Source organism: Neophocaena asiaeorientalis, unplaced genomic scaffold, assembly GCF_003031525.2.
Source record: "Neophocaena asiaeorientalis asiaeorientalis breed wild unplaced genomic scaffold, Neophocaena_asiaeorientalis_V1.1 scaffold346, whole genome shotgun sequence".
In the NCBI taxonomy this organism is placed as follows: Eukaryota; Metazoa; Chordata; class Mammalia; order Artiodactyla; family Phocoenidae; genus Neophocaena; species Neophocaena asiaeorientalis.
In genome coordinates this window covers 1927296-1937822 of record NW_020175400.1, presented here as the reverse complement: position 1 = coordinate 1937822, position 10527 = coordinate 1927296, and the positions used below count along the sequence as shown (strand labels likewise).

Sequence of the window (10527 nt, the reverse complement as noted above, 5' to 3'; positions counted from 1 at the left end):
CTCCTGGGTCTCCACGGCCTGTCCTTAGCCTCCTCAGTCTCAGTTCCCCTTCCTTGTCGCCCACTCTCTCCGTCTCCTCGCGGTCATTTTCCTAATTGGACAGAGCTGTGGGGTGTGATCGCCGGCGTCAGATTAGTGGCCCCGAGGCTGCCAGGTGGGCGCGGGGACTCGGGGACCAACAGGACAGCCCCCGCCAGCGTGCAGAGCCCCACAGATCCGGCCCTCGTGCCACCGCCCCCCTGACCGCGGACTTGCTAACTAGTGCGTATCGGTTTTTTTTCCAACTTGCCTTTTAAGATGACTTTTATGGTGGCTGCAACTGCTTCCCTCCAGTCTGAGCAGTAGTTTGGGAAGATTTAAGAGGCCAGGGAGGTGCTTGCGTAGGTTTTAACTAACCCGAAACGATCATTAATGTATCTCTGAGCTCTGCGATGGTTCGGGCAAGGCGTAGCCGCAGCCCGGTGCGTCTTTACAGGGGTCACTACGAGGTGCTGGCCCTTCCCAGCCTGAGCGGTCCAATGAGGGACTGTCCTCGTGGCCCACCCTAGAGCAGCGGACCGAGCGCCCTAACTGCTAAGGGCACCCAGAGCGCCTTTATTTCTGTGCAAAATGGAAACTCCCAGCAGGTGTAGACCTGGAGGGGACATAACCAGTTCCGGTGGGCGCCTGGGAAACTCACAAGATTCCCACATAGGTGTGCGGAGAGGGACTTTGAACCTTGGGGGTCACCCAGCCAACTTTGAAGCTGCTCTTTCAGTCCTGCCTTTGTACAAGTGTAAGTAAAAACAGTCAAAGTTCATTTCTGCCAAGTAGAGGGCCTGGAGCCTGCATCCCTGTTTTGCCCTCACCAGGGGCCTTCAAAGGACCCGCCGGGCCAGGTGGGGGAGGGGAAGTAAACCACCCCTAATTGTCTTTAGGTTTTAGAAAATGTATTCTTAGTGTTTGTGATCAAAGCCATGGGCCTGTCTGGTTTTGATTTTTGAGACTTAGTATGGCTGTCCCTTTCTCGTTTGTTTTAAAGCGAATGTTATTTTCTAGAGCTCTTATGGTGGTTTTGTCAGCTGGCCCTCGAACCTCGCGTTGCTCTGTGCCAGGCACCTGCCAGTCTGGGAACAGGACCTCTAATTGGTCACCTGTAGTTCTAGCCGCACTAGTGCTCCACTAACCTGCAGGACCCGGCTTTCTTGCATGAGGGCAGTGGGGGTAGGGCTGCTTTCTTTAGGGTAGGGGGAGTTGGCCATTTGGGTCACATTTTTCTTTCCTCCAGGCTCACCTGGTTGCCTGTATGCCCATGGAGGCAGATGCAGTGAGTTGCAGTGGGAGCAGAGGTTCACTCTTCTTCTCAGAGCGGATTCCCGGGTGAGTCCTTGTCCTGTGGTGTGTGTGGCCAGCAGGCCATTTGTTCTACACTTGGGTCACTTCCGCTCTAACGAGGCATTTTCTACCAGGGAGACTAATTTTAGGCTCCCTGTCTAGAGACAAGGAGATGGACATGGTCTGGAATGGTTTTTTGAGTTGGAGGAAGGGAGACTAATGGGCCCACCGGAGATTTTGCATGCCTTCTGTTTTGGGTTTGCCTTGTGGCCCAGGGATATTTCTATCAGAGTTGTACTTGGAAAGCTCAGGTTTGAAGTTAGAAGGGAGTAAATAAGTAAAGGAGTAGTTGGGTGCATCTCAGGATGCTGTCCACAGGCTCCTCATCGGCTTGCTCACCCCTTGGATCTGAGGGCAGGGGCTCATTTTGTTGAATTAAGGAATCTGTGAATCTGCTGTGTCTCATGTTAATGGTGGTTGATCCCAGCCCTTAGACTGCAAAACTGGAAGAGGACCTTAGAGGTTGTCTGAAGAAAGTGAGGCATGAGAAAAGCTCCATGCCTGAAATCACACAGTAAGCGACAGAGCCAGCACTGAAACCTGGGCTTTCAGAGTCCATTTCCCGTGCTGTTAACACAAGGCTGCTGCCTGTATTCCTGCTGGGGAACACGAGTCAGGCTTCATCTGAAGAATGCGGCTGTGAGAACATGAAAACATGGGCTTATCCTACCCTCATGAGATAAGTAAATGAAGGACCTTATTTTCTAGTTGTGTTACACATACTGTCCTGGAGGACTTGACGGCTGGTGTGACTGCTTGGGGAAACCGGGTGTTTCTGGCTGTTACAATGCGTACTTCTTCAACGTCTACCAGTTTAACGGGGCAGCAGTTTAGTTATCGGGATGTGCCCAAGTCACACTGAGCATTTTTTTTTTTTTTTTGCATTTTTTGATCTGGAATGTTTTCTTCATGCTTTGTACTTGTGTGTGATTTATTTAGGCTTGGTCAGGGAAAAGAATGGGGACGTAAGGAAGGGCCAGAGACCCGAACTGATCTCTATTCGTGGGTTAGATCTCTTACTACTTTCAGTTCATGAGGATAGAGCTCTTTCTTTGTTCATTGCTAAGCCCTTGTGCCTAGAACAGGACATGGCACATAGTGGGCCCTCGATAAATACTTGTTGAATAAAGGTACTGGACATGAGGAAAGAGATTTCCCTCCCAGCAGGGACCCACAAATGACACACAGAGGCAGAGACAGGGAGGTGATTGATGGGAGCTGCAGAGTTTTGCAGTGAGTCATTGCTTCGAACAAGCTCCAGACAGGTAAGGCAGGAGGGGCTGGGAAGAGTAAATTTTGAATGAGGTGGAGCCACTGGGTGGAGACTTGTGTGAAACAATAGAGAGATCTTGAATTGGACCGGATATGGGGAGGATAATAATAATCGTAGATCTTGGGCCAGGCTTGTGTAAGTGATTTATGTGTATCATCTCCCTTAGTCCTCACAGGTGCTAGTTACTGCATTGTTATTCCCATCTGGCAGATTGGGAAACTGGAGCACAGAGAAATTAGTTACATACAAGGGCACAGAACTGCTGGTGTCTGAACCCAGGAGGACTGACTTCAAACTTGGCCACCCTAGAATGATGATGAGTTCAGATATCTCTGCCCACTCCAAGGAGCTGGGCATTCAGAGCTTTGGGGTTGCTAGAAAGGATGGCAGCAGAAAAATTGGAAAAGAAATTGTTGGTCTGCAACAGAATGAGGCTGGTCAGGGAGCAGGCCCTCTGCTTCTTTTGCCAAGGCCCTCACAGTGTCTGAGGACTGTAAGGGAATATTTACTGGGGACCTAATTATTCCCCAGGCAGAGTGGCTAGTACCAAATTGGGACTGTTTTGCACTTGATAAAGACTTTTAAAAAAAAATTTATCCCACTATTCAAATTTATTTTTATTTACCACATATATTTGTTCAGTACATCTTTGATAAAGATTTAGGAGACTTTTTGTTTTTTAAAGGTTGCTTTTCAAGTTACATTTTAGTCGGCATGTATTTGAAACTGGTGGGAATTTTAAAGGCAGAAGTGTCACCCTTGGCCATGAGGCCTCTAGAAGGTGTTTCCCACCAGTACAAGCCTTCCCTTCCTCCTCCAAGGATGCTGGTCCAGGCTGCTCCAGCCCACAACAGCTGCCCTTTTATCAACAGTCTGCTGGTCCGGTCCTCGTGGAGCTTGCAGTCTCCCTGGGAGACAGACATTAAACAAATACTCTTTAGTTACAGTTGCTATAAATGCTTCAAAGGAAAAAGTACAGAGACCATGGGAGCTGATAATCAGGGAGGATGGGGGAAGGGAGGCTTTCCGGAAGAAAGGGCATTTAAACAGCCACGCAAAGGGTGGGTGAAAAGGCTTTAACCAGGTGGGATAGTCCATTAGCCTTGATGTAAACTCTTGCTACTCTGTATGTGGTCCATGCACCAGCAGCATCAGCATCACCTGAGAGCTTGTTAGAAAATGCAAGATCTCGGGCCTACCCCAGACCTGCTGAATCTGCCTCTTAACAAGATTCCCGTGCGTGGTAAAGTCTAAGAAATACTGATGGAATCAAAGTACCGAACTGGGAGGTTCACAGCTTTGCTGCGAATGAGTTGGGTGACTCAGGCAAGTCACCCAACTTGGAATGACTTGGAAGAGTAATAACGAGGGAATTAGATCATCCCACAAGTTCCTTCTGGCTTCTCAGATCTTTGGCTTTTGCTGGTGTGTGCTGTCTCCAAGCTTTACTGAGGGAAAGGACCTGGGCTTACACAGCATCCACCTGTACGGCGCCTCCCGCTGGTGGGGGCCAGCATATACTACTAGTCCATGCTCTGGTCTGACTTCAGTAAGCACTAAAGAGGGGCCAGACCATCCTTTGGGGAAGGATGAGAATAATTAGCAAAAAGCATGTGGAGCTTTGTGGCACAGAGAGATTGTCTTAAGGTGACCCAGAGATGACCTGAAGCGAGAGGAAAATTGGCAAGGGTCACAGGGGCTTTGAGGAAGAAAGGTGTAACATTTCTGCCAAAAGTGGAGCCTAAACTGAGGGCAGGAGGAACCTGCTTGACAGTTCCATGCATATGAACATAATACTTCAGGAATTACCATGGTATTCTGCCCCTGAGATCCTCACATCACCGTAAAGAGAACCAGAGCGCCGGAACCAGGGCTCCTTGACCCTTGCAGCTGTGGAGGGGCTTCAGCTACACCTGCAACTGTGCAGAGGGTTACATTTGTGTGCACTTTTCTAGGAAGAGGACCTGTAGCTTTCACCAGCCTCAAAGGGGTCTGCGGCCTCCCAGAACTAGGGGCAAAGGGCTTTCTTGACTAATCTCTCCCAGCTCTTTTATTATGCAGTGTTTACTGCAGGCACTTTCCATATATTAGCTTGTTTAGGTTGAATACTTTTCCGGAGTTCACACACCTAGTAAGTTTCAGAACCAGGATTGGCACGCAGGCAGTCAGGCCCCAGAGTCCCTGCTAGCAAAGCCTACCTTAGTAACAGGGCAGGTGGGGCTAAGGGAGAGCTCTTTTTGGTAGAACAAAAATTGAGATTATAGAGGCCCCCACTTTACAAGTAAGCATCTCCCAGTAGTTTGTATGTAAAACTGAAAGGATTTTCCCAAGGAAATGTGTTACAAATAGCACAGGGTTGCCAGGCTAGCCCGTGAGAGCCTGTGTTGCTATTGGGCCCAACTCATGATTGTTTGCAAAAAAAAAAAAAAAATTTAGAAAACAAGACTGCTGCAGTACTGCAAGGTAAATTAAGAATTCTAGAATCGGATAAAAGGTGCTTGAACACAGTCAAATAAGGGGGGGGTGAGGTGGTCTCAGGAAATTGGGGTAGATTCTGAAAGGGGGGGATTAAAGGATGTTAGAGGTCAAAGCAGGGCCAAATGTATGTCGAATCAACAGCTTCAAAAGGTAAAATAACTGGCTTTTATTACCTACTAATTAATATATGTAGCTCACAGACCTGACCCTTCTGCCACCCCTAGTGCCTTACCCCAAGTATAGAGGACTTTTGTCATCTCTCGTACTCATTTCTGTGCCATTTGAATATTTACCAGTATGTATTATCTTTATCATCTATATATTTGTAAATGGAGTAAAGAGACTATTAAAAGTGGGTTGATCTCTAGAGGGGTTTTGGTTCTGTCTTCTACAACCATCATCAGAAAGGAGTTTCTGATATTAAATACATATGCTCTATCATGTGTATATTTTGGGAGTACCGAGAGAACTGTTGGAAATGTGAGGATTTTCAGTGCAGTTGGAAGTTGAGAATAAGGGATCACATTGTGGCCCAACTGCCTTCCCTTTCTTCCTTCGCTGCCCCCCAGGGTATAATAAACAGAGAATCAAAATCAGGTAAGAATGATCACTACAGGAAGCAGGAATGTCCACCTTGCAGATTTACATGGGAGACTAGAACTTCTGTGATGACTCTTGGTTATGTGTTGTTTGTCTTCTGGATCAGGAAGGTTGTCCTGCATGGTTTTGGAAAAAAAAATTGTACAAACTTTAATGGTTGCTTTATGCGCCACGCCAGAATGTCTTCACAAGGACCACGCCTGAGCAGGCCTCTCAGTAAGAATTAGGGACCCTTTGGAGGCTGGCGGTGCTGGTTGGTTAACCCCACCCTGTGATGTCCAATCCTGGGGTCCCTAGGCCCACAGTCTCAACCTCCCATCCATTTGCTAGCCACAGAACCACTGTGGACTCGCCATTACCTGGAAGCAGGTCACCTCTGAAATTCTGAATCCTTCCAGGCCCCCCACGGCACAGCCCTACTTGAAGCAACCCTGCCCACCCCTGCCCCAAGCTGGGATACCTCTGCCTGCTCACCTGGGCCTCATGCCCACCATCAACCCTTGTTCCCATGTCCTGCCCAGGCTGCCTGCCTACGACTGAGCACTGGACATCCTCCTGTGCCCCAGTTCCCCGCTACAGCTACTGACACACCTGTCTCCCTCTCCTTTGGCCCTGCCTCTCCCCTGCCCCCCTCCCATTTCACTTCTCTTCACCCTGGGACTTCACAAAGAAGAGGCCACAATTTCCATCCCTACTTCCTCTCTCCCCCTCTCCTCTCCAGCTCTGAAGCATCAGGTTCACCCCCACTCCACTCCCAGAGGTTCCCAGCCACCTCCTGATCACATCTGGTAGCCTCTACTTACCTGGCTTCTCTGTAGCTGTACTGTTGTGATACTCTTGCCTGTCGTGGGTTCTGGGTCCTGCTCCTGCCTCTCTAATCCTGCTTTTTCTGCCACTCCTTCCTCTCCTGGCTATGCTTTGGTGCCTCAGCCACGGTTCTTTGCTACTTGCTTCCCGTCCATGTCTATGGCTTCACCCTGCACAGTGAGGACTCTCTGGCCTGTATCCCTGCCCTCATGTCTCCTGTGAACAACCTAGTGCTGGGATTACACTAGTTATAGTTTTGGGTATATATGGATATCTTCCTACCATCTTAGTTTGTGTTTTCTGTTTCTTCTTTTTCTGATTCTTTCCTCTCTGTTTTTTTTTTTTTCTCTACTCTTTTTTTCTCTTTACTGCTTTGGAACTTACATACTCTATTTCTGTCCTTTTGATGCATGCAGACTGCATAAGGTTTAAAGTTAGTTGGTATCCTTATCTTTTTTCAAGTAATGCAGTGCAATGAAAGGTTGGTTAACTTTTGATTTTCCACATAGTTACCATTTTGTTTACCCATATTTCTCCCTGCATCTCAGGCTTTCCTTCTGGAATCAGAACATCATGTGGTGGAGGTGTTTTAATCATAAACTTTCAGTTCCTGTTTGGCTAAAATTTTATTTCATATTTATTGTTAAGAGATTGTTTTACTGGGTATAAAACATTAGCTTGACAGTTATTTTGTCTTAGTATTGAAAGATGGTATTCTACTATCTTCCGGCTTTCCTTATTGATATTGAGAAGGTAGTAGCCCAGTTATTGATCTTAGGTAATTTCTTCTCTCTGGTTGTTGTTTTGTTGTGGTGGTGGTGGTGGTGGTGGTGTGTGTTCACACACGTGTGCATGTGTGTGTGTGTTTTGCAGTTTAATGCATTTAGGAGTGGATTTTATTTGTCTAAGGATTCGTTAGACTTCCTGAAACCAAAGATTAGTGACTTTGATCAGTTCTAGAAAATTTTCATGCTTTATCTCTTTGACTTTTATCTCTCTATCATTCTCTCTCTGGTTTCTCCTTGGGAACTCCAATTAGATATATGTTAGATCTTATTCTATCCTTTACATCTCCTTGACATCTTAACTTCTTTTTTTTTTTAATTTTTATTGGAGTATAGTTGCTTTATAATGTTAGTTTCTGCTGTACAGCAAAGTGAATCAGTTATACATATACATAAATCCACTCTTTTTTAGATTTCCTTCCCATTTAGGTCACCACAGAGCACTGAGTAGAGTCCCCTGTGCTATACAGTAGGTTCTCATTAGTTATCTGTTTTATATATGGTAGTGTATATATGTCAATCCCAATCTCCCAATTCATCCCACGCGCCCCTCTCTTAACTTCTTTTTCATTTTCAATCTTTTGGTTTTTTATAGTGTTTTCTGGGTAATTTCTTATTTGTCTTCCAGCTCATTAATTCTCTCTTCACTTATCTCTAATTTTCTCTTCAGCCCTTCCACTGAGATTTTTTTTTTTTTTGTAGTACGCGGGCCTCTCACTGTTGTGGCCTCTTCCGTTGCAGAGCACAGGCTCCGGATGCACAGGCTCAGCGGCCATGGCTCACGGGCCAAGCCGCTCTGCGGCATGTGGGATCTTTCCAGACCGGGGCATGAACCTGTGTCCCCTGCATCAGCAGGTGGACTCTCAACTACTGCACCACCAGGGAAGCCCCACTGAGATATTTTTAATATCACTATTAACTCAGAGATTTTTTTAAAAAATGATTTTATTTATTTATTTGGCTGCACTGGGTCTTCATTGCTGCCTGCAGGCTTTCTCTAGTTGTGATGAGTAGGGGCTGCTCTTCGTTGCAGTGTGCAGGCTTCTAACTGTGATGGCTTCTCTTGTTGAGGAGCACGGGCTCTGGGTGCACAGGCTTCAGTAGTTGTGGCATGCGGGCTCAGTAGTTGTGGCTTGTGGGCTCTAGAGCGCAGGCTCTGTAGTTGTGGCGCACAGGCTTAGTTGCTCCGCAGCATGTGGGATCTTCCCGGACCAGCGATCAAACCCATGTCCCCTGCATCGGCAGGCGGATTCTTAAGCACTGTGCAACCAGGGAAGTCCAACTCAGAGATTTTAATATACTTTATGTGTTTTAATCCACTGTAGTTATTTTCTTTGATGTTCATTCTTTAAGTTTTTAATCTGGATGAGCATCATGTTTCTATTTTATCATTTTTCAAATATGTGTGACTTTTTAAAAATAATCTCTTGGGCTTCCCTGGTGGCGCAGTGGTTGAGAGTCTGCCTGCCGATGCAGGGGACACGAGTTCGTGTCCCGGTCCGGGAAGATCCCACATGCCGCGGAGCGGCTGGGCCCGTGAGCCATGGCTGCTGAGCCTGCGCATCTGGAGCCTGTGCTCCGCCACGGGAGAGGCCACAACAGTGAGAGGCCCGCGTACCGCAAAAAAACAAAACAAAACAAAAAAAACTCTTACTCTTTTTTTTTTTTAATTATTTATTTAATTTTTGGCTGCATTGGGTCTTTGTTCCTGCATGCAGGCTTTCTTTAGTTGTGGCGAGTGGGGGCTACTCTTCATTGCAGTGCGTGGGCTTCTCATTGTGGCGGCTTCTCTTGCTGCAGAGCACGGGCTCTAGGCGTGTGGGCTTCAGTAGTTGTGCCACGTGGGCTTAGTAGCTGTGGCTCACGGGCTCTAGAGTGCAGGCTCAGTAGTTGTGGCACACGGGCTTAGTTGCTCCGTGGCATGTGGCATCTTCCTGGACCAGGGCTTGAACACGTGTCCCCTGCTTTGGCAGGCAGATTCTTAACCACTGTGCCACCAGGGAAGCCCAGTAATCTCTTACTCTTTACCTGGGTTTGTTTTTTTGTTTGTTTTTTTTTTTTGCAGTACGTGGGCCTCTCACTGCCGCAGCCTCTCCCGTTGCGGAGCACAGGCTCTGGACGCGCAGGCTCAGTGGCCATGGCTCACGGGCCCAGCCGCTCCACGGCATGTGGGATCTTCCCGGACCGGGGCACGAACCCGCGTCCCCTGCATCGGCAGGCAGACTCTCAACCATTGCGCCACCAGGGAAGCCCTTTACCTGGGGTTTTAACTCCTCATTTCCTTAATCATATTAAACATCCTTTTTTTTTTTTTTTTTTTGTATCCAATAATTCTAGTATCTGAAGTATTTACAGGTGTAGTTCTGTTGTTTGATGATTCTGCTCCCTCCCACTCATGAGGGCTTATTTCTTTCTGTGATTTTCTATTGTGAGCTTATATTTGTTAGAATTCTATCTGTGAGAATTCTTTAATGTATGGGATGAGAGTACATTCTTCCAGGGAGAATATGTGTTGCCTTCTGCCAGACACCTTAAGACCCTACAGATGGGTCATTTATTTATAATTCTTAGCTTGCAGTTTTGAGGACCAGAGCCCAAACCCACTTGAGGGCTGGCTAATGACCCACAGATTCTCAGAGGAGCCTTTTCATTTAAAACTCTGCCCAGAGCTAACACTAAGCCAGAGTACTTCCTTCCTGACAATATACCACCAGACCCCCCCACTTTGTCCCATTGTTCCCTTATTGCCAAATGCCTTCTCTCCATATTTGGACAAAGTCCTAGTCATGTCAGGCCCAACTGAAAACTATGCATCTTCTGAGCCTTCTCCATGCCATCCCTTGCAAAATTAACCAGTCCTTCTACATTCATTGGCCATTTTCACCTTATCTATTAGTCTGTGGATGTGTGTGTTCAGACCCCACACTGGACTCAGAACTTCTGTTTTTTTTTTTTAGAACTTCTTAAAAGGTCAGAGCTGTGTCATTTATTTCTGGAGCCCCAGTGCCTGTTCACTGTTGGGCAGAGTAGTTGCTTAATAGATATCTATTGATTGAATGGAATTTATGGCAAAATCAATATTTCTGTTCTTCTTGAATAGTAATAAAAAAAATCACAAGCACTAAGCTACCCTGTGATCTTGGACAGGTCCAGTTTACCTCTTTGGATCTGAGTGACCTTAGCTATAAAATGAAGGGACGCTTCTGAGAT

The 10527-nt window shown here is 46.8% G+C and overlaps 1 protein-coding gene across 4 annotated transcripts in view; it reads left to right on the top strand.

Moving 5' to 3' along the window:
* Positions 1–9: 9 nt before the first annotated feature.
* Positions 10–10527, top strand: part of ZNF710 (zinc finger protein 710) — a 65288-nt gene continuing 54770 nt past the window's right edge. The window contains exons 1-2 of one of the 4 annotated variants that reach the window (XM_024766462.1): positions 10–261; positions 1268–1359. In XM_024766462.1, the coding sequence (XP_024622230.1) occupies positions 1286–1359 (74 nt within the window). In that variant the 5' untranslated portion in view covers positions 10–261; positions 1268–1285. Of the gene's footprint in view, positions 262–308; positions 776–1267; positions 1360–10527 lie in introns of those variants that run through there. The other 3 variants (XM_024766463.1, XM_024766465.1, XM_024766464.1) reach the window with 3 other exon arrangements.